At 47.5% G+C, this 24,058-nt stretch overlaps 1 protein-coding gene across 2 annotated transcripts; it reads right to left on the bottom strand.

The window, feature by feature from the left end:
- Positions 1-494: 494 nt before the first annotated feature.
- SAP30BP (SAP30 binding protein) lies at positions 495-24,044 on the bottom strand. Of its 2 annotated transcripts, XM_069872485.1 has the most exons (11): positions 23,906-24,044; positions 23,601-23,710; positions 20,764-20,811; positions 11,027-11,069; positions 6,155-6,243; positions 4,986-5,077; positions 4,508-4,568; positions 3,986-4,037; positions 3,531-3,589; positions 2,259-2,343; positions 495-1,617 (listed from the first exon to the last, which is right to left on the bottom strand). In XM_069872485.1, the coding sequence occupies exons 1-11, from the start codon at positions 24,018-24,020 to the stop codon at positions 1,436-1,438; spliced, it is 936 nt and encodes a 311-aa protein (XP_069728586.1). In that variant the 5' UTR covers positions 24,021-24,044; the 3' UTR covers positions 495-1,435. The 2 variants fall into 2 exon arrangements, with proteins under 2 accessions (XP_069728586.1, XP_069728585.1); XM_069872484.1 differs by lacking the exon at positions 20,764-20,811 and having other exon boundaries at positions 23,906-24,042.
- Between the last annotated feature and the right edge of the window lie 14 nt (positions 24,045-24,058).

Raw genomic sequence — 24,058 nt, 5'->3', positions numbered from 1 at the left:
CTCGCGAGACATTAAGCAAGAGAGTCAGTTCCTACAAAAGGCTCGTCATCTTTTCTATTTATCCCATCCACCTCAAAACAACAACCACGCTGCTTCACTGGCTGTTGAGCTCCTTTCTAGAAGAGTGGTCTCCACCTATGAAGGTTTTAGGAGAGACCCAGGCACTGGTGCTAGGTGGCCACTTCTGGAGAAGTTCAAGATGTGGAAACAGAGTTAAAGTATCTGCATTAAGAACAGCTGAGTTACCAATTATTTCAGAACATCCTCTGCAGCAAGACAACCTCCAGTCAACATCAATTCAATGCCTCAACTAACTCCCCTTCCGAGTTTGAGATTTAAAAGAATCCATCATGTGAAAACACCTTCGCACCACCCCTGCCCTCATGGCATCGCTGCATCCTCACGTAATGGCACCTGTAACCCACAGCATCACAAACCGATGCTGATTCTCCTTTGCCCAGGTGAGAAACACTGACACACGAATGACACCAGGGCTTTGTTAAAGACTTTGCCATTTTTATAATAATTCTTTGCTACACAAGTAAGAAGATTTATACAATAAAATTTTCAACTGAAAATACTTGTTCACAACAGCAGAGTGAGCAGTAACAGCCGCATGTCCACCTCACAGAACATCACTACCCAGTACAAGGATGGACAACATCACAACCAAAATCATACGTTCTCCTCTGCCTATCTGCTGTCCCGTTGCATTCCACAGCAAGGGAAGATCAATCTTTGCAAATGAGTTCATAAATCCAACCTCCACAGTTTATTGGGTCTGCGTAGCAATCTCCATCCTGCAAGGTGGTGACAAAACTATTCCAGCACAGCTTCTGCAATCGTTCAGCTGTGCAATACATGGTCACAAAGGCCTACATAGACACACACAGAGGCACAGACATTGGGACTTAACAAGGAGTGAGTCTGCAGAGACACGGACAGCCGCAAGTCCCTGCCACACATTTGGAGACGGACACTGACCAGCAGTCCTGGACTGAGTTAGGGTGAGGGAGGGAGGCACACATCACTGCTGGCAGCCTTTCAGCAGGACCTGGAACACACAAGGGTGATACTCAGAGTCCTTCACTACTTGCCTTTTTTTCCCCCACCTTAAACCAGACTTTCAAGAACCCAATGCAGTAATTCAACAAGATAACATTTACAGGCTGAGTCCAGGTACTGCCTTCCTCCAGCACAACACACAGACTGGTTCTTTGCGCAGCAGGCAAAGGCAGAGGCATTTTCGGCAGAGGTCCATTCCTGTGGGCACACAGCTGGCATGCCTGCTCCTGCCCCCACTCTTTCAGAAGAGAACCATGGTCTGTATCAAAGAATCTTGTCATCTTTTACCAAAGGCGAAAGCTACTGCTCCCTTTCGAGAACAATGGCTTCAATGACAATTAAGTCCAAAAATCCAGGTCCAGCACAGCAGTCACTGCTTTGCCTTTTTCACGATGGTGCCAACAGCAGATATGACAGTAGTTTTGGATCCACTGGCGCTGGTTGTCACTGTGACAACGCCTGGCAGCGTCGCAGTAGTGGTGAGGATGGTGGGCTGAGCTATCGTTGTTACAGGGATGGCCGAGTCCCACTTGCTCTTCCTCTTTTGGGCATCTATGAATTTAATTAGATCAAGCAGATGAGGATTAGTATTATGTTAGAGGTCACCAATCCCTTCATAACACCCTGTCTTGTCAACCGTTAACATATCCCTGCTGGACTGGGAAACTCTTTCATTCATTTCAGCAGTAAATGCCAAGGAGGAAGAACAGCTTCAAGCCCCAAGTGACACGGTAAAACTTTACACCTGAACTCCAGCCAAATGTAGACAGGTTCCCTCTCTGTCCCTGCCCCAGAGCATGTGTAATTTTAACAGAGCATCCATCTCTCAGTCCCTCAGGTACAGGCACAGGACAGTCAGCCAACAGGGCTTTTTCTCCCTTCCTTGCAGTTCAAGTGGCAGGAAAATGCTTATCAGTCTTTCTGAATCTCTTAATGTATATCAGCCTGGAGAACACTCCAGATATCAGAAGACTCCTTGACCCACTAATAAACCTCCTCACTACCAACCTGTGACCTAAGCTTTCATTCCAGAAGCACAGCCATGGGATACAGGGGCAAGAGAAAAGCCATAGCTCCTGGAAGGAATGTTTTCTTGCATGATATACACAAAACAGGGAGCCTTCAGGGTTCTCAGGAAGCACCAATCCCAGCATTACTGCAGATTAACAGGTACAATCATAACTGCTCCTTACCTCCCACAGTGGTACTGGCTGTTGTGGTGGTTGTAGAAGTGGCACTTGTTGTTGTACCCTTTTTAGTGCCGGTCACAAATTCGATCTGAGAAGGGAGAGACACACAGGAGAAAGGTGGGAAGAAAAACATGAAATGTTCATACATGCAGACTTTTTTTAACCTGCATCGCTTCTCTGTGTTTTTAAAGAACAGCTTTAATGTCGTGTGAGACACTGGCCTCCAAGCTGACTGTCATGCAGGAAGAACAATGCAGACCTCGGGCCAGAGCGTACAGACATCGTGATCATTAAGGATTCCTGCACCCAGCTCCTAAGTCAGCTACAATAAAAACGTGTGGGGTTTTGTTTGTTCTTCAAACTCGATATAGCTCAGAAAGGACAGAACCTGGTCATTAAAGAATGCACACTTAGAAATTGCTGTGCTTTTTCCTTTAAGAAACATGCAGAACAAGTCCCTGCCTGCACAGTTTACCCTGACTGCATCACAGCAGGAAGCCCAGCAACTACAGCTACAACAGTCTCATATTTTCAAAACTGCAGACATGGGCAAGGACGCAATCAGATACCTGGGTTCCTGTGCAAAACCCAAAACAAGCAGCAAGACATAGCATGCACTGCAAGAACAAATACCTACTCGTACTGAACGTGGAAGGAGCCCTCTGCAAGGTTAGATGGCAATCACTAATGTTAAGCAGCTTTCTAGTGCCAGCCCCTAGCTTAAAGGCAACATCACTGAAGGCCAGGAATAAAATCCTTCCAAACCAGTTTCTTTTCTTTTTTGGGGTACCTAAGAATGCACATTCTGCAACAAGGCCAGGTAAAGTTAAAACAGGCCAAATGTTTCTAGAAATCAGATGACTGAGAACAGAAAGCAGATACTACCTCATAGTGAGAGAGGGTGAGAAAATTAAGCTGTAACTAAACCATGTCATTAGGCACATGGAGAAAAAAAGATGTTCTTTATGCAGTGCCTTGTCTGTGTCAGGCTTACTGAATACCCCTCTAAGAGCTCAGGTTTAAAAATACTGACAAAACAGAAAGAAATCCAGTGGAATAAAGAGCCTAGAGAAATGGGCCTACAAGGATGGGCAAACAACTTGATCAGTGCTGCTAAGACAACACATGCAAGAAAGGACAGAACTAAGAAAAATCAAACAGTTAAGTGTAAAGCGCAGTTCATAAGGAACAGCAAAACAACAAAATGAAATTCAGCAGAACAGAATTTCAAACAGAAATCCTGGCTCTTTGTCTCTTTTCATTTTGAATCACTACCTTTGTGCGCTCCTTCTTGGCCTTCTCCAATTTGTCCATTTCTATCTTCTGGGCTTTAGCTGAAGAAGATCAGAAGTTACAATAAGCATTAGGAGCAGAAAACCCCATAACTCCCTCTTGCCCACAGATTTCCCATCATAAACAATCAAAAACTTCAAATTGGGTATAGAAAATCAAACTGCCATGAAACCAACTGCTGCTTTTTGATCAAAGCATTACTGCACTAAATTAATGATTTAAGAGGTGAAAACATTGAAGAACCAATTTAAATAAAAGCGCTTTTGAGACTGATGAAGCGACAGTAACATTCAGGCACATCCAACCAGAAGGAAGCAGTGAAAGAGCAGCACGGGATTACTTCTCATTTATGAAGGAATTGAAGGCTCCGGTGCTGTTAATTAACTGCAAAACACAAAGAGTAAAGTTAGGACAAAAAGAAGACTTCCTGGAATTACCTAGTGCCTCATAATATGAATCTTCTGACCAGCCATGAGGATCAAACATGTCCTAAAGAAGAAAAAGTAAGTCTGATTAGGGGTATTTCCACATACACACAAAATCCAGTTCAAAATTGTTGTATATCTCTCTTCACTACTGATTTGTTCTTGTGTCCTAGTGACACACTGATCAGATGAGATCTTCTTTTATAGGACCAAGTTCTATTGGGAATGAAGAGGCAGCTCTGAAGCCCAGTGATGCTGGGATAAAAGAGGCATTTTTCTGCTGTTCAGCTTCTTTCTTTCCAGGAGTTCAATGTCTCTCAACACACTCGAGCAGCTTTCGTTCAGAACCTTTATAGCAAAGCTGAAGGCACCAAGGCTCAGTACCACATAAACACTCTTTGATGCAGAGGATCAGGGTGAAGTTCTATTCGAGGACCTCTAAACAAGTGGGCTCAGGAAACCCTGAGGTGAGTTCTTACACCCCTGTGTTCTCTTTTACCCACTCCCTGCCCAGTCAGAAGCATCACTCCTCACCTTTGGGTAATTGGTACCAAGCTCATCAATTGAACAGAACTGGATCAGCTTCTCATAGATACTGCAAAAGCAAGACAAAAGTTCAGAACACAGCCAGGGAGCCACAGGTAAATGGAAATGTTTTGAATTTGTTAGCAGAAAAAGGCTGTCATCTCTTCACACTGCAAAAATAAAATCAGAACATGGGATGCTACGCTTGTAAGCCATTAACCCATTATTCCCACTTCCTTCAAATTCACCGCCCAGCTCCCAGAACAGGCACGCCTTCTAAGATACTTCACCTAAAGCCTGTACGTTGAAAATCCAACTGACAAACCAACTCTAGCTGCTGCCTCGAAGAACATAAATAGCGTTAACTGTCCCAGTTACAGAATGAAGACGACATCATTTGAGTGTAAGCAGGATCCTGCTCTGCTACAACTCCAACAAAGATGAAAATTCTTGGAATTTGGTCACACAGGAAACAATGGTGGCTCACCTGGGGTTGCGGAACTCCTTTTTCCTCTGAATGATGTAGTTCATATCCATGCCCTCTTTTATTTTCCTCTCATAGAGCTTTTGAATTTTATCCTAAGGGAGAAAGACTACAGGGTGAGCCAGTATGAAAAAGAGGAGCACGCCACCTGATGCATGGAAATGAGATGACTGAAGCAGTGACCTTGCTTGGAGCAAGGACCCCGCCTCTCCCCTATGGCCAAGCAGGCTGACTGGGACAGATGCTCCCTCCTCTGAGGTCTGAAAGCATCATCATGGATTGTCTGGATGGGCAATGGAACTAATCTTTGAAGGCTTCTGTTTCATCATAGCAAATTGCCATCAAAGGGGAAGAAAATCCACTTTATTCTGCATGTTCTCCCAAGCTCTATGCATTCCTCTGATCTAATGCACTCCAACCCACTGATGTCAGGACAGTAAAATCCTCCTGCAGCACAAGAGGAGGAATGGGCGTGCCCAGGTACTGTAGGGAAGAAGGAAGTGTGACCCGGATGATGAGTCATTCCAAATCACCACTGCACATCGGTAGCTTACTTGATGGAGCATTCCAGGAGCAATTCCTTACTTGTATTTCTACTGGGCCAGTACTTGTGGTTAAAACTCAAATGGACAGCACAGAACAGCAGCCTCTACTCTTTCATTTGCCTCATCAGGAGGAGGGGAACGGAGCAGATAGTTATTGCAGAGTTGGTTACTGCAATTATTTGGGTGTTCACCAGAGAAAACATGCATTTGTTTTCCTTTGCTGCCTCTAAGTTACCAGCCTCCCCTCTAAATGTTTATCATTCAGAGATATGTAGGTGGAAAAGGCATCCAGTCAATGCTGCCTCAACTATTCCAGTTTGGGGATTCTCAGGTCTGTACAGAAAAGAACAATGATTCGTTCTTTCCTATTGAGCTGAATCTGCTGAGTTAAGAGGAGAACAGCCTTCCCAGTAAACACTGCTTCTGTGTCACTGGTGGGACCAAGAGCCGTGTTAAAGCCTAAGAGACTGGAAATAAGCTTTCAACTACTTTGATATTCCTAAATTAGAATTGCTGCAAAGCTTTAATGTGGGATCTTTGACTTGTGAGCAGAGTCCCCAAACAGTCCCCTCCACAATGAAATGCAAGCTTTTCAAAAAAATAAAGTGGAAGTGGACTTATACCAACCTGCAAGTGGTTAGAACATCGGCCTGGAGGCTCCGGGGGGATTTTGATCTCATCTGGAGACATGTTCCGCACTCTCTCTGAAAAAGAAGCTGCAGAGAGCAAATCAGGCGTGAGATTTGGAAATACTTAAGGGAAATTAAGCCATGCAAGTCATTAAACGCGTTTTATGTCCTCGCTAGTGCTGCTCTGGCACTGAGAAACAATGGGCAAGTAATGGGAACACTGTCAATCGTACACATGGTGTTTGCAGAGTGCTGAGCAAGAAGGAGTAACCTGAAGGCTGGATCACTGGGAGAGGATGTGACTGTTGCCAAGGTTCTCAACAGCAAAGGATCTGCAGAGAAGCAAAGGTTGCTTCGTGGAACCTATCTCTAAACCACTGCACTGCACGCCACACATCAAGGCCCCCACTACTCCAGTCCTGCTTGGAACAGCTCAGATAACCCTGAGTCTCTGAAAAAACTCATGCCAGGATATTCTCATAAAGAACCCAACGTATTTACTTGAGATCAATCCCATGATCCTCCACAGGTTGGCTCGTTGCCTTTTCTTGAGAGGTGATCACTTTGCATCCTATTTATTTCAAGACCTACCTACATGAATCAAAATGGTCCAGGGGAGCAGCCTCTCCCAAGGCTGGCAGGAGTTAACCACATGAAATTACATCTCATCCTTAAGTTAACATATCCTTAACAGGCCCTTTGATCTTTGCTTACCAAGTCAGACTGCTACTAGAAAGAACAACCTGTTCTGCAGGGCTGAAGACAGACAGCGCAGATGCCAGGCTGCTGTCGCTGTCTGTGTTGGAATGTACTGTCTGAGTACCTGCCTGCTCTGTACGGACTAGTTTATAGAGTTATCAGCCAAAGAAGCTGCCCCATTTCCCCCTACTGCTTGCTGCGTTCCCATTCAGCTGGGGGAAACCCAGGCAGTTTTCTAGCCAAGCCTTGGAGCAGAGGCTTGTGCCACGCTGAAGCAGCTGGGATTGATCTCAACCATAGTTTGTACAGGGAACACATCCCAGAGTCAAAGTCTGTAGTGGATAAGAGACCCAACTCTAGCACAGCAGTCACACCACCCAAGCCATTCCCATTTGCAGCTCCTCCATGACACATTCCTCAACAAAAGATGCCTTCGTTGCAGCACGCTCCATTTCAGCTCCTTTGACTAAAGCCTAGAAAGGCCCAAAGGACAGGCATAAAGCTTGAATACAGCGTGCGCTCCTGCCTCCTAGCACAGAGCCTCAGAGAGATGAGGTTACAGATAACAACACCACCTGTGTTCAGTGCTACTGCAGTTTCCATTTCCTTTGTCAAACTGTAAAGCACGAGGACAATATCCTTTGGAGAAGCAAACCAGGCAGGCGACCGCTTATTCTGTTTGATCAAGATGTTGCTGAGGGTTAAATTCTTCAGCAGTTGTGAGTAATGAACAAAAAGCGTCCTTTGGCATTTACCATTGGTGCCTCTCTGGAAGAAGGAAGGCTTGCCAGAGCCCTGACAGAAAGGCAGGCGAACCAGAGCACCCCGACAACAAGGCAGACATTTATTATTTTTTCCAGCTGCTGGTGGAATGGGGAACCTGTACCTGAACCGGAGTTTCAGGAACCCAGAGAGACAGGGGCAAACAGACAGAAGTGTGCATAACAGACAGCACAATGAGCTTTCTGGCAAAGGTGAAAGCTGATTAATGGCTTAAGAGATTCACAGCATCAGCAGAAGTAGTAAGAAAGAAAAAAACAAATACAGACTTCATAAGGCAAAGACAGGACCTAAAAAAACCCAACCAAAATTCAAGCCTAGCTCCAGGCTGGACACCCCAGAGACTCCTCATCTCTGCAGATCATCAGGAGAGCCACAGAGAAACAAAACTTTTCTGGGAAGGGGAACTATGGGCAAGACCTGTCTGGCCAGCAAGGGTATGTTCAGCAATCCATCCAAAGCTCCCGTGGAACAGAAATAACACTGGGGCAGAACCAGAGCTCCCAGTGAGATGATGTACATTGACATATCCACTTCTCAGGTTCTGGTGCTCATTTCCTCTTTTGTTTGAGCCGTGTAAAAACAACTGTTTATCAATGTTATACTGATGGGGGAAGGCATCTCTTCATGGCTTATAGAACTGCAACTGAGACACCTTTGTCTGCTGCAGCCCCACCACAGCCTCATGCAGCTGAAGGTCGAGTCAGCGGTGAGGCTACGTGCACCTCGCAGGCTAAGCACAGACATTCAGCATTACTCAGTCACCTCATCACATCACAACCAGCCTGAGATGCTGCATTATTAGGAAGAAAAGGATGAGTTTAACCCTGTCGGGCTCATTTACAGTAAGGAAGCACCAATTATCCGTGCCCTGGAGCAGTCCTTAAGCTTCCTCCCCAAACAGATAATGAATGGGAATGGCTGATTCCATGGTCTCTTCCCACCAACTCCTTCCCTAGAGGAATGGGTAGCTGGGATCGCCATCTAAAATAAGCCTGGAACTTGCATACATGGCCACATGCTCCTGTATAAAAGATGTGGCGTTTTCGGACGACTAACAGCAAGGTGTGTCCTCACAGGATACACCCAACTGCCCTTTGCATCCTGTTGTTTCTGCCAAGATCAAAGTTTTACTTCGGTATGAGTCAGGGTAGCACCATGGCCACAGCCTTCAAATGGGCCTCTGATTTGCTGGCCCACAGCCTGCAGAACTCCAGTGGGGACTACAGGAAGTTGGCTGTTGGCACGATTAATCACTGCAGGCACACCCGTCGGGCTCACAGAAAGTAAATATTGTCCTTTAATCAGCCCAGGTAAAGCACAAGGGCCATAAAGCTGATTTCATGACTTGCATGGGAGTTCAAGAAAGCAGGAGCAGCAGGACATGGCCCTGCTGCCCAGTCTGTACATCTTCCTTCCCTGAGCTGATCTAAAGGATAACACCTCATCACCGCAAGCAATACCTGCTTGTAGCTGTCTGTGCAGCCAACACATGAGCTGCAGCGAGGCAGAGGCGTTCGGCTGTCCCTGGGGTCTGCACAGCAGCCCAAAGCACAGCCAGCTATGAGGGTGCACCAAGCAAAGACTCGACACCTCAGTAGCAAGCACAGGATATTTGCTTGCCAGACCTTGGTGAGGCAGATAATTAACTGGAAAAGCTACATTTAACCTGCTTCAGTGTCAGGTGGAGGGGTTATTTGACCAGTATAGCCAGTAGTGTGGACACATTGCACCGAAGAGAGGTGCCCCACCGCGAACTGTGTGTTCAAGTCCCTTCCTGAAGGAAATGACGGCTCCCGGCCCACAGGCTACGCTGGAGATGTGGACAGAGGGCGAAGGGAAGCTTTGTTGCCTACAGGTGGGCAAGTGTATTTTCCTAGTGCAGAGAAAACCAAAAGAACAGAGAGCTGTCTGTGGCTGAACACAGAGTGTGGATCAGCCGAGGAGTGGTGAAGCACCCTGGGTGCTCTTGGTGAATAACAGGGCCCCACGCGGCACTTGGAACTCCTCTCCCATTCAAGGTTCACTTGTGTGCTACATGTCTAGCAGCCACAGGGGCTTTCAGGCAGCATCAGTTGCCGGGCTGCCTATGAAGGTCACACTACACAAAAACCAAGCAGAGACCTGGAAAGGGTGACCAGAGGGGCATGGCTCTCCCCTGGAGACAGGCAGACCCATTGGTGCCTGGCCTCTAAAACAGCATTCCTCAGCACTCTAACCAAGTCTGCTTGGCATAAACCAGGGTGTGTGGGTTGCTGCTTTCCTGGCACCAGAACAGCCAAACTGGAGGGCAGAACTGGAGGCAACAACATGCCAGTGAGTCACCCATCCATGGAAGGACACTAGTTCCCTTTCTGCTCTGTGCGCTGAGACGTGCAGAGAGAGACCTGCAACTCAGCTGTATTTTCTGCCTTTATGAACACTGACTTTGTGCTTGGATATCCTAAGAGCTGGAGAGAGAATTTCCTACAGTCCAGCAGGTGAAAAACCATGCTGCAAAGAACTCTAGGGCAAAAAAGTGCATCCTTCAGGTATTATTCTGCAAGGCTGCAGGGAACAGCAAATGTGAGGTCTGCCAGCACTGTGTACTCATCAGAGTGGCACAAAAATCCCAAAGGACAGCACTGATGCAGAAATCTATCAAAATGAGCTTCACATATATATCCTCTTCAAGCATGGGGCAGTTCCTGCTGGAAACCCCCTGTCCCATTCAGGCTTTGATTATGTGATTGCTACTTCAGCATAAGTCAGGGCCATGCCCTTCCCAGCTGCTCATCCCTGGTGCTTTCTTTGTGTCAGCTCCAGTACTTACCTAGTGTGCACCAAGTGGATCACGAAATCCAGCTAAGAGCCATGAGCAGGGAAGGTGGCCCTCAGCTGGCTCTGACCACCAGACCAGCTGAAGGCACACAAACACCAGTATGCTTTGACTATCACGTATGATATCAGACAAAGCTGGAGATGCCCAGACTGGAGAAGTTACTTGCTTTGTGTCAGAAAATCCTGCACCTTTTTCCATTCAAGAATTCTAGCTCTAGAAGTCCAGATTTCTAGAAAGGGAGTGGTTCTCACGTTACACTAGCCATAAGGTTCCTGCAACAGTTCCTTTTCCGCTAGATAAGGTACAGTCTAATGCAAAGACCTACAGAATCCAGCATGGCAAATATGCAGATACAAATACATCTTAATAGTGTAACACATGAAAATATTCTTAGGCATGGCTCCTTTCTTCCAAGAGGGGACTTCACTGAAAATGTTCCACTGAGATAAAACACCGCAGGCAATAACCCAAAGCTCAGCACTGTCAGGACAGAGTGAAGATGTGTGTTGCAGGAAAGGGAGCTGAGGAGGTCTGCTTTGAAAAAACATGTGAACTTCTGAGTGAACTCACCCACGAGCTCCTGAGGATCCCTCTTCTCCACTTCTGAGAATTCCTGAGAGGAAGGGAGAAGAAACAGATTTTAATCAAGGTGTGCTTCCACTCTAAAAAGCTCTACTGTCCATTTCTTTAGACATTTACACATTACTTCTGAGACAAATGAATAAAAATCAAGAATGAAATGCAAGTTATTAGAAAACAGGGCAATGTTTGTACCATAGGAAGGCAGAGTCTAAAAGGATGCTCCATTTCCTTTCAGAGCCAGTGTCTAAATTTAATGCAAGAATTAAGGCTTTGTTTCCACCAGTCCTGGACACTCAGCTCCCTTTGAGTTCCACAAAAGCTGCCATAATTGAAGCCTTTCCTCAAAACACCTCAAACCACAGATCCTTCATTTTTCAGTGACTGGCCCTTGGCACCAGCCATGGGCCAATGTTTTGGATCATAACCAGCTAAATACAAGCTGGATCCAGCCCACAGGAAACTCCACGAGCCCTGGGAACGTCCACCACAGGCCTGTGCTACCAACAGTTCTCTACATGGGGTCAGCAGGACAAGCTGCCCAGAGCAATATGAAAACAGCCAAACCACTCCCAGAAGCAGCAGCAGAGCACGGCAGTTCCAGAGCAGCATCCAAGCGGCCCCTCCACAGGCACCCAGGGTGCTCTGCAGGGTCCTGGGCTGCAGGGGTTCAACCGTGCCAGGATTCCGTTCTGGAACAGTGCTAACCAGGCCTTTGGCAGATATTCTACACACCAGAATGCCAGGGAGCACGGTGGCGATATGGATCTCGTATTGCCATCTTGGAAGAACGCTCCCACTGTCAATCCTCTCTTGGCTGCTACTGTCCAGGCGCGACACAATCTGCTCTACCAGAAACTCAAGTGCAGCCTCCACAGCCTCGTCATGCTCTGTTTGGGGATCTCCAACACAGTGAAGCCCCACCTCAGTGAAAGCAACAGAAATTCAGGCAGCGGTGTTGCGGGAGCACAGCAGATGTTTGCACCAGAAGCTGCTGGGCAGGAGGTGTTTGGTAGGACAGGACACTCCTAAATGGGCTTTCATCACATGGAGACCAATGCTAAGACATTCTGGTGCATTTGAGAGACCCCAGGAGAGCCACAAATGGCATCAAGTTCAGCATAAATGAAGCTTCCGAGACAGCATCAGCTGCATCCCAGCACTGCCCTCTCCCCCCGCTCGCTCCCAAAGACCTTTTGTGACTCACTAGACTGTGTGCCCAAAATTCCTCAGTGCTTCCAAACACTGAAGCTATTCATCCAGCTTGACACAGCTATAATGCTGCCTCCTCATTGCTTGGTAACCACACTCTAATCCCCTCCTTCACTCGATTTCCAGCCAGGTGAGAGATGCATGTAGTGAGGGGACAGCAGCAAGGTCACCAGGCCAGACCTGGGAACAGGCTGTGCCAAATTCATGGGGAAAACTCACCAAGTTCCAGAGAAGCCAAAGCCCTTGGAAGCAGAAGCACAAATTCCTTGTGTGGCATTTACTCTTACAGGGCACTCTGAACAGCCATTCATGGGGAAAAAAAGGCACTGTTCCTCCATAATTGCACTGGGAGCACAAAAATACACAGCTAAAGCTATTTTATATAGAAAGAAAAAGAAGGAACACACATCTCCTGGCTGGCAAGGACCCAGGCCCTGCTGTGAGTCGGGCTGTGGTGCAACAGCTCCAGCCCCTCCAAGCCAAGGCACTTGTTGTGCCTTAACATCTCTGCTCCCGGGCTCTTTGGAAAGAGTAGCACAAGGATTAAAAATAAAACAAAAATGTGTACCCTTTAATCCTAGATCCAAAGCCCAAGCCTCACAATTTACAACAGGTGAAACAAAGCCAGTCCTGTCGGGCTGCCACTGTATCTGCCTGGCCTGATCACCCACACCCCTCTCTCCAAGTCTAATCTCCGTGTCCTCCGGCCATGGCTGAGGCATCAGAAACCCTGGAGCCACACCAAGCAAAAGAAAATGAGTTCACCAGCAATGCCGCACCTTGCTGCCCAGAAGACATGATTTTTGCTAACTGGTGAATTACTGAGTACCTACACCCACTGCTCTGTCATTAACGAGCTGAAGACATCAACACAGCTTTTCATTAGGTCGGACTGCTTTCAAGCCTCTCAAACGCCTTCAGAAAACAAAGGGATGAGCGGCTCCTTCCACAGTGCCTGTTCCTATCTGCTCAGTCCCGCCTAGCACTGTGGCGAGGCAAGTACCAACAGGAGTACAGGTTGGCAGTGCAAGGTTTGAAGAGTCCTGTTGGAACCTCTGAGCATGTACTGAAAATCCAGAACCTCAGGACAGTCTAAACACCTCTAGTGGAGTCATCACCCACGGAAAACTGTCCTGTACGCCCTCAGGCTAACTTGAGTTCAGGACATAGAGAGTGCCATGAACTAATTAGAAAAGACATCATTTAAAAAAAAGCAACCCACCTATTTCCTGCACATCTAATCCAATATAAAATTGAATGAGATAAAGACTTGAGAATCACAAGGTGCAATAAACACTGCAGTGCTGCAGTGGAATTGTGAAATGGAAGAAACATCTGACAAACATTATTTGGTCAAAGGAATTTCCAGCCAGGGAACCATGTGCCAGGACTGTCACTGTCCAAATGGAGGCACAGTTAATAACACCTGCCTGGTAACAGTGCACTGGTACCAAAGGCAAAGGTTTGCCTCCTAGTTCTCTAGGACATGCTTTCTTCAAGTCCTGGGCACAACACCACCACCTCTAAGAGCCTGACTGGTATGAGCCTGGCTGGATGGGTCAGTTCTTATCTATCTGTTGGGCAGGGGAGAGCCACAAGATGAACCTGTGTGTGTGTACACACATAAGGAAAGAGCTGAATCCCAGATGAAGTTTCACCTTGCCGCAGTGACACACAGACAATCCCTTCAGTGACAGTGTTCCCATCCAGTTACATAAAAACCAGTCTCCACTCAGGTTCCATGGTAAAGAACAACCAAACACAATCCTTGCAGAGACTGGAACAGAGATTAAAGGAAGGAAGCAAAAACAATATGAATCTGAGACTGATGAATTCAGGTTTGAAAAAGCTTGCCCAGAACAGCTTTATTTAATGGAAAGAATGGACTGACTTACAACAATGCTCACTAAATCCCTTCTGAAACAAGATCCATAAATCCAGTACAAAGCGCACATTGGACATAACTGTTGGCTTCAGCTGTTGCCAAAAGGCATGTATTCACCCATCAGTTTCTTACACCAGCAGTCGTGTACTGCTGCAGGTGTGCTTGCACCTGCTAGGATTAACAGCTGAACAGGGAGGCAGAAAAAATACAGAACCAGAAACCTATTCCTTTAAATAAGATGCGAATTGTAAAAAATTGAGAAATTGATGCCAGATATGCAACAACTCAGTTGTGCTCCCCGGATTTGCAGCCAAGTATTGCCCTACAACTTCATTTTCCCACTGACTTCTAGCTGATATTAAAAAAAAGCACGTAGGAAACCGTGCTCTTTTCTTCAGACACTGCTGTTTCTCTGCAGAATTTCTTCTTTCCCCAACTATTTCACCCCACAGCTCACACAAAGAAATTTAACACCAACTCAAACCAGCAGTCACAAGCTGTACAGACTGGTCACACCGCTGTCAGGCTGCTGGGTTAGTTTGAAGACACTGATGCAGCGAATTTTTCCGTGCAGCCCATCCTTAGCAGCCAACAGACCTGCTGCTGCAATCGCCCTTACAGGGGGTTTCTCTCAGCTGAGCAAGCACCAGCAGTCAGGTTTTGTACCTTTTCCTGCTCTCCACAGTGCAGACTCTCTCCTGTAGTCCTGACACACCAACAGCCTTACTTGGCTGAGCATGGTGGAAGGAAACTCTATAACTTAGCACATGCTGTTAGAACAGTTATCCAAGCTGACACGGAAGGTGGCTCTGCCAGAGCAGGCGGGCGAGATGTTTGTGCGTGGGCATCAAGCGAAACGCCCCTCCGAACCCTGGATCAGGTGCTCTTTTTATTTCCTTTTCCTTGTTTTGCTTTTTCTTTTCTTTTTAAAGGAATGTGCCAGCCATTATGTTCTCGCTTTTCCACAAACATCAGAAGCACTTGTCAGAAGAGAATATCAGGAACTTCGCATTTGACATTAAAAGTGCATGACAAAAACCGTTTCAGTTCTTGCTCAACAGACCTATGCCTGACACTGGCGTGCTCCTGGCTGAGGGGCGCAAACAGCACACGTGAAGTGCGTTCAGAGTCTGGGGCAGAGAATGCCAGGGAACAAAAGCAAAACTTTTATTCCCCCACCTCTCGCTTTTTTTCTTGTATTGTGAGAAAGGAGAATCCCAAGAGAAAGCTCTAAACCAGCCCATTTCCTACAGCCGTATCCTGTTTGCCAGCTCTGACATACAGCTCCAGGCAACGTGCCCAGCACAGGATAAGGAATTCAACTAAGAAAAACCTGTAGGGACCATGATCCAGATACCAAGAGAAGCATAGCAGCTCATAAATAAGACACCTTTAGAAAACCTGATACATTTAGTCTGCAGTGGCACCTGTGCACAAGTCTTCACAAACCTACCTATTATGGGATACCACCGTCACAGACAAAAAGGGAGAGTCAGCTCCTGAGATACTCCTTGAGCATTTTATCAAAACAAAGCATGTGTGTAGCTGACACTGCCTCTGACGTTGTAAGTTAAATTGAGTCTAAAAATCCACCTTCATTTCAGCTTAATTTAAAAAACCCAACCCAGACCTGGTAAAACATTTCAATGAGAAAGCGCTTTAGAAGAGAAGCATTTATAGCACAGAATCCTTTAAATAGCTGCTTTGAAACCTGATTCCTTTCACCTGACACAAGCTATCTCAATATTTGACAAAGATTATTTGTTCAAAGGAATTTCCAGCCAGGGAACCGTGTGCCAAGACTCTTGATGTCCAAGTGGACGCACAGTTAATAATATCCACCTGGTGACAGCACCCTGGTCCCAAAGGCACCTCCTAGCTGACTCCTTGCCCTCCTCCTCTGCCCCTGGTGCTCAAACCCCCAGTTTCACATTTGTACATCACCCTGTGCAAGTGCTTCATAAGACCAGGGAGCGTGGACTCCCTACAGCACAAACACTGGGCAGGGTGCAGTGCTGTAAAGGGCGCAGGGCAGCTTGCACAGGAGATTGCACAGCCCAGGGAGCACAACAGCTGCTAACAGCTGCCATGCTCCAAGTGTGCAGCTCCCACAGTCTCCACCTGAAGCCACCCTGCTCTGCTGACACATGCCTTGTTCTGCAGATGCCATAAATTCTGCTTTCAAGCCACTTTTGCTTCCCACAGGGAAACAGAGGTTCAGAGGTGAAACATTAGCACTACCTGACTTGAGATGCCAACGGCTTGTGATGCCAAGCTGCTTTGGATGAGTTTATTTTTTTATGGGCTGTTGCAGTGCAGAATCAAGCAGGTGGTGCAGCTGGGCAGTGAGAAATCTTAAGCCTCACAGCAGCAAAGGAAAGGCTCAGGAGAGCTGGCAAAATCAATTTCTTGCACAAGCTTTCCTCTCTAGGGCATCATACTAAAAATTCTTCTCAGTTTGGAGCAGCGGCAAGGTGTAAAAGCAAGGATGCTCACTGGAATAAATGTTCCTCCACAAATGGATCCCATGGAGTTTTTGCAGGTTTTGGTCCTTCTGTACCCAGAAGCAGTTGTTTTCAGATATTTTTTGGTAATTAAGGCAATCCTCCATCTGTGCTGACTGTTCAGACTCACCGACACGCACTGGCATGCAAATTCGCAACAGCCCATTCCAGCATGGCAGACAGAAATAATTGCAACAGCAGAACTGGACTTGAAGAACTCAGACTTTTATCAGGGGAAATATGCAAGGGGAAGTGGCTTGAGAAAGGACTTTTCTTCAAGTTTAAAGACAAACAGAGAAAGCCTGGCTCTTCCTTTGGAGACAGGCAGCCACACCTTTGTCAGTAATCTGTGGTATTTAGCGCTGCAGGGAGCGAGGAGTCTGCCGCAGCATGTATGCCTGGCGGGGAGGAAGGAGCAAGCATGTCCGTGGATGTGTCTCATCCTCCAAACAGCTCACGAGGAGCTGGACTGAAGCCAGCAGCCCCAAAGTAGGTGAGCCAGCTTCAGAGACCAGCAATGCTGTGATCACTCTCCCCTCGGGCAGACAGAGCTGGGGACACACAAGAACATGGGGCAAGAGGCAAAACAATCAGAGATGCTGAATACCGTTTTGTTTCCTGCATGCAAAATGATTCAACCACCACTGATATTCTCGGGCAGTAACTAAGGTCAACCACCTCGTTAAAGATGGGAACCAGGCATCAGCAGTTTTGGTGTCTGAGCACTTGCCGTAACAGCAAGAGGGTAGTGTTAGAACCTCAGTTAACTCTGCTCCACCTAAAGGCTTTCTGCACAGAATGCTGACCACTAAACTGCCCAACTCTGGTTCCCTGAGTGAGTGCTGGAAAACAGCACACCTGAAATGAAGGAAACGTATCTCAAGCTGGAAGCACAGACAGCACTTTGCATGATTTCACTAAAAGGAAGCCAGAACAGACAAAGCCAGATCCCAGACTGCAGTGCTCATCAGTGGCAACTCCAGGCTGTGCTCCCAGGCAAAGGTATGAGTGGGAAACAAACTACAGGAGCCCTGACCTTAACCCCAGCACAAGGCCACTGTTAACAGACAGCTGCTCCTTTGCACTGCGAGAAGACAGACTCTTGGCTGCCATCGTGGAGGGTCTCCGGGGAACAGCAGTTTTAGTAAGAGTTCTTCAGGCAAATGGCGTTTAATGCGTCCTAAGCAGAATTTTTAAGATTAGCCCTTGATGCTTTCAGCTGTGGAAAAGTAACACTTCCTAAGCAACTTTCGTACTCTGCCACCACTCAAGATTCAAACTCCTTTTCTAAAGTTTATGAATGGCAACTCTTTTTCCACAGTGGAATGCTTAAATGGAACAGCAGGGCTTTAGTGACACAGCTTTTCCCAAATGCACTTTTTCTCCCATTCAGAGGAAAACAGTCACACTTGAGGTGAGAGCTGCCCAGTAGATCCAGGGATCTTTGGGGAATCTGGCTTGATGATTGTATATTTAATTAAAAAAGAAAAAAATCAACATGCCTTACCAAAACAATAGTTAATTACAGGGACAACATTACTGCATACACACCTAGTTACTGGTTCTCAGCACTCACCACTTTAAATCAAGATAATTTTGGTATTGAAACAAACAGGCTGGTGGGCAGGCAGGATAAAAAACACTTCAATCAAAAGCCTCTATGGAAGCGCACACCTACTCATTGTGGCACAGCAAAATCCCTTCACAGGTATGCTGGATTGAGAACAATGACACATAACAAAGAGTTGATGATTATCAAGATGTGGCACTTCGACATGCTTAGAGACACCATGCTTAGAGACACACGCATTCCTCTGAACACATGACAGCCTCCTGCTAGATCCCAGTCTGGCTGCCTCTTCAAATGGTGCCACAGGGATGCAGAAGGGACCCTTAACACAAAACCAAAAAAGGAAAACATCAAAGCAGCCACCTGCTGTGAAAACCTGGTACTGTGTGTCAGGCATCCACTAGCCAAGGGAGGGGCAATGTTTATCAGCTTTCCTGCACTGGCAGTCCCAATTGCACAGTTAAGGCTCAGAAGTTAATGATTTTCCCCTGTGGAAACTCTGGCAAGTGAAGTGGCAGGGCTGGGCTCCGTCCTTGACCAGTGCCTGCAGCCTGTTACACAGCCAGCTCTGTGCTGTGACGTACAGAACCCCCCAGGTGAGACCAGAGCACAAGGTCAATATCTCATTGCAGGCTCATTTTCCTCCCTCCTGCAGGGCAGGGGCATTCAGGTGCTCTGTGGGCTGGTATTCCATTACTGCACCAAGGCTGTAACCAGAGTCAGGACTGGCAGGAGCCTAGGCCGCTTGCACCGCACAGTCTGTTAACTCTCCACATTCCAGACAACACCAGCAGAACACCAATCTGCACATCCATTGCCACAGCATCCTTTGTTTTGTACCCACAGGTCCAGTAACTGAGGAAAAGACATAAAGAACCTGTCCAGGCTGTGGGATTCCACCTTCAACACTATGCCTTTGCCAGAAAAGAAGTTGGGAAGAGCAATTAGTTTTACCTAGATTTGAATCTCCCATTTTCCATGAGTCCCTGGTGTACTTCACAATGCAGTTACAGGATCTAGGTATCAGAGACTCAGCTGTTTAGGGAGGAGGATTCTGCTTCCTGCTGCAAGCACAGTGCGTGGGACTCTTTCATAGGTGCTCAGTGACAGAGAAGTCTACTCTGGAAGAAGACTTCCAGGTGATTGGTCAAGACCAACAAGGACGTGCTCCCCAGAATCAGGGAACCCAAGATAAATACAAACACCACAGAGTGAGGTAAGAAACCATCTCCCTTTGGGGCAATTTGGGCAGGCCCCAAATCCCACTCTCCCCACCACCGCTTCACTAGACGGTTTTTACATCACCCCTCACTTTATCTCCTCAGTCGATACCCACAACTGAATGTCCAGAGGTCTTGTGGCTGATATTGTCTAAGCGCAGAATGAGGCCAGATCACAGGACATGCCAGCAGCAAGGGAACTCCTCCTCCACACAACCTGGCTCAAGCGTCCTGGTTGGTTATTCAAGACCAACCTCAAAGTAGCTCATTCACCACACATGCAATGAGGCAAACCCTCAAACAATGCTGAATGCGTATTCAGGGCTTGAAAAGTCTGTGACTAATGGATGAATTGCAACGGGTTTATCTTATTCATGCATTTTACAGGATTTACCTCCTGCGTAGTCAGACCCAGGCCCTGGAGACCCTCTCACTGAATATAAAGAGCCCATGATATCTAAACATGTTTCCAGGTCTGTCATGTCTTACAGTGAAACCAGTAGAGCAGGAACACCTTGGCTGAGACAACACAAAGTTATCCAAAAGGGTCAGCAAGTTCTCATAAAGTGCCTCGCGTTTTGCCACTCTGGACTTATGGTAACTGCAGCTCTTACTCACTGGTTGTCATGGACACTGCAAACTCACAGCAATGAGGAAGAACGAGGTGAACACTGCCACTTGGTGGGAAAGGGAGATAGGAAATATTTGCAGCTGCTCCACGTAAAACCACTTTTGCAGTGATGCTCCATCTCCCCAGCCTCGAGTGGATTTCTTAACAGCATGGCCAGTGCAATGCCATCTATGACCCGTGCAGTGTGTAAGGCAGCAGTCTGCTCTGTTCCCAGCCTGGCACAGGGCAGCCTCGTGGTGTGCTGTGCAGCAGAGCCATGCTTCTGACTCTCCTCAGCGCTGGGTGGCTGCTCCACGAGAATTCAAAAACCTTAAAAGCCAGAGCAGGCTGCTGCCTTTTCCACCAATGTATGAAGAGATGTCTGCTAAGGATGACATGGAAGTCTGAAACTGCTGAAGCTCCCACCTGCTATCCTTCTCAAATCCTCACCTTTCACACCACCCACGCGTGGATGGCTGGAATTACACTTTCCCTTTCTTTTATTTATTTTTTTTAAAAGCCCCACGTGGGTGGTGAGTCAGCCACGGCCTAAGTGGGTAACTGCCTTTAGCAGAAGCCAGAACTAATCACAAAAACACGTTACAGCTACAAAAGGAAAGTATGAAACTAGCTAGAAAAGATGACAAACAAACACCACACCATGCTGTTAAGACTTATTCCTCTCATACTGCACTTCCCGCCCCCCACCACACCACACTTCAAATACCTTTGGGTCACCAGCCTCAGGTTTTTCAGTCTCTGAATCGTCCTCTTCCTACAAGACAAGAATTTACAGGATTAAGCTTAAAGAGCAGGCTTGGCAAGTCACTGCACTTACAGCAAAAGGCTGGTGTTCACAGCCCGGCAGCAGTCTGAGAACCTTTCTATGGAGTCAGTTTTGCCCCACCCACTCACAAAACCACTTCCTACAGTCAGGGAAAGAAGCGTTTGTTTGAGTTGGGATTTTAGGGAAAAGCATCTCTCAGCAGCAGATGTTCCCTGCAAAACCAATGCAGCTCCAGAACCTGGCAATAAGAAGCAACAGAACAGGGAGAAAAGCATTTGCCAATAGATAATTCTGTCCCTTCCATCTGGCAGGGGGCATTTTGCATCTGCCCCCGAGAAGCCATACTCACAGGAAAAGCAGCGTTTGCCAGACTTATTGCAGTCTCACACACAAACCAGCACAGAGAGCATAGACACAGCCGGCTGCCACTCAACCACACACGCAGCCTTCGTGAGGGTCTGGCCAGGCACCAAGGCCCAAAGATCTGGTGATGCTGGCTGACACTGCATCTTTGCTATTTGTGCAGCGACCCCATAGCCTTGTTGGCAGATGACAGAACACGACTGCACAGAAGGGAACCACAGAAAGATTTCACTGCTTTAGGTAACAGACTCCACTCAATTTTTATTTTGATGCAGAAATAAACCCAAGAACTGGGCAAACTCCTGCCCTGTGAGAGCTGAAAACACTGAACTCTGCCTCATGTAAAAAAAACTACACCACGTAAGAGGTGACCTCCAGCTTCAGTCCCAGCTGGTGGGTGAGGCTGCTGCTCCACTGCCCTGGCATCCTGGTGCTCCCTGGGCTGCTGGACACAAACACACACTCTGAGCTCAAAACAAATTTGAGGAGCAGAAAATGCTTTTCATGCTCACACAATTCAGCAGAACGTTTTTTCCTCCAAACTCTACCACAAATTTCAACTCTGGCCCCAAACCAAGAGTTTGGTGTTTCAGCTTCAAAAAGAAAAACAAACCCAGAAGTGAGATGATGGTGTGCACCTGAAAGAGTTCTAACGGAACGTCCACCTTGGAGAATTCACACACAAGCACCTCTGGCAAGGCTAGCTAGAGACTGGCCAGACAACAATGGCAGTGAATTTTAATTGCCTGAATCAACAGCTCACCCCATCGAAGTGAGACGTCAAAATTCCTCACTTCAGTTACTCTCCAGCTCACCTCTCTGAAAGATGCACCTATGCCAATAACTCAGTGTTAACTGCCCAAGTTTAATAACAGTAAGTTTGTAACTGGAAAAGGACCATAGCAACAAGTAACTGGGTGTTTATCAGACAAGAATCCTCTTCTGTCTACAGCCCCACGTATCTCATAGACAAAATTAATTTTTGCACAAAGCAGTGGTGGGTTGAATCACTCACGTTACAGAAAGGTAACTGAAACAGGTCCCAAATCTTCTAACCTAGAGGGTCTGCCAGGATGAAGCAGGATCAACAAACAATGCAGCGTTGCCAATAATTGCCTTGAAACACTCATGATTATAGAAGATCATAAACACAAGCAGAGAGTTGTTTGGATCAAAGCCCAGGACACCCCGAGCCCAACATATGCAGGATCCACAGGCCAGCGCCTGAGTGACTGGATCGACTGCCACTACTGGAACAGCAGCCTGTACCTTCCAGGTGCGTTCCATGAAGGCTGCTCCACTGACAGGGCCCTTCATCAGCACTAACCAAACATACCCAAACAGGACAAATGCCCAGATCTCACCTATTACTTCCTTTCAACTACAGAGTTCTCAAAGGAGAGTTTAGGAGTTTGGGATACAAAAAAAAGAACCTCTAAAGCAATAAAGCAGCTTTGCTAAGCCAAGTGCAGACCCGGAACTCTGTCCCTTGCACCTTCCCCAGTTCTTGCAACAGGGCAAAACCAAAAGCAGGAACAGGAGACTGGCAGGTTTCTTGTCTGCTGTCTGGGAAAACAGAAGGAGCAAGCATCGCATGCAAGACTGATCTAACACACACAAAGCAGATCGTGAGGTGGAAAGGTTACAGTAACACAGACCCGGCTCTGGCTACGCAGTACAGGAACACGAACAAGAAAACAGGTTCTTCATGTAGTGGTATTCAACAGGCTGGTAAGAAAGAAAGGAGACAAGAGCCTCCCCCTCTCCTTTCTCAAATCTCATTAGTTTGCTCCTATAGACAGAGGACAGGGCTACGCATCCCTGCACGCATTACAGCTGCAGCCACAGGCTGGGAGCTGACCACCCTGACCCCACAAGTCACCAGTTACCTTGGTGTTTAGGCAATGTTATGTACGTGGCATAAGCCTATGACGAATAGAAACCACTCACACTCAAACATGACAGGGTTACACCAAGGTAACCTGATGGATTGAGTGGGCTGAGTTATACGTTAAAGACACAGAAGTCTATCCCATTTACTCCCCCAGCTGACCATGCTGCAGTGTGTTCTTCCTACAGGGTTCTCATACATCAGCTACACCTGAAGAACGGTTTTCATTCAGTGTGGGTGTTTACTTGCACCGACTATTTACCCGTTAAGTCAAGCAGCAGCAACACAGTTGGTGACAAACAACAGAAGCTGTGCCAAAGTGCTGGTGGGCTTCAAGGCAAATGCTTTCTACTTTAAAACAAAGTGGATAGAACTGTTTGGGAAGTGACGAATCCCAAACCAGGAGTCAAATATTCCAAGTTCTGTCGTAGGTTGCCACCCAGAGGCTTTCTCTGGAGAGAGAAGAGCCTCTGCAACACGTTGAGGGGACCAGGGCAAGTTCTGGGAGCAGAGAGCTACTTACTGACTGCCTGCTGTTCTCATCGTCCTCTTCCTCGTACCCATCCTCATCCCCATCTAAGCGGGTGAAGTCGTCATCACCGTACCCAACCGAGACCAGACCTCCTTTTTCTCCTGAAGGGGAATGGAAAAAGACAAACGTAACGAAAGGGGAGGTAGAAGCGAGCAGGGCCGTTCACTCTCGGGGTGGGGGTGGGGGGGTGGGGTGGGGTGGGGTGGGGGGAGGGAGGGAGGCAGGGGCGAGCGGGGCCGTTCCCTCGCGGAGGGGCAGCGCCAGACCGGGTCCTGTGGGGGAGCCCCCGCCCTCACCCGAGGCCGCTCCCCCGTCGCTGCCCGCCGTCCCGGCCTCGCTGTCCGACTCCGGGTCCGAGTCCTCGGCGTACACGGCCAAGGAGGAGAGGACGCTGCGCTTCGCCGCCGCCATCTTCCGCCCGCCCCGGCGTCGCTTCCGGCGCGGAGCCG

The sequence above is a fragment of the Phaenicophaeus curvirostris genome, chromosome 19, assembly GCF_032191515.1.
Source record: "Phaenicophaeus curvirostris isolate KB17595 chromosome 19, BPBGC_Pcur_1.0, whole genome shotgun sequence".
NCBI classification, from domain to species: Eukaryota; Metazoa; Chordata; class Aves; order Cuculiformes; family Cuculidae; genus Phaenicophaeus; species Phaenicophaeus curvirostris.
Note: the sequence above shows the minus strand (reverse complement) of the source record. Positions and strands in the feature narration are given on the sequence as shown.

What these genes read in the sequence shown, in the direction of transcription:
- SAP30BP (XM_069872485.1), bottom strand. Translation starts at nt 24,020, where the DNA reads ATGGCGGCGGCGAAGCGCAGCGTCCTCTCCTCCTTGGCCGTGTACGCC. An exon ending in GGATCCTCAGGAGCTCGTGG is followed by an intron (nt 6,244 to 11,026) that starts GTGAGTTCACTC and finishes TGCTCTCTGCAG; the next exon opens with CTTCTTTTTCAGAGAGAGTG. An exon ending in TTGGTACCAATTACCCAAAG is followed by an intron (nt 4,038 to 4,507) that starts GTGAGGAGTGAT and finishes TTTCTTCTTTAG; the next exon opens with GACATGTTTGATCCTCATGG.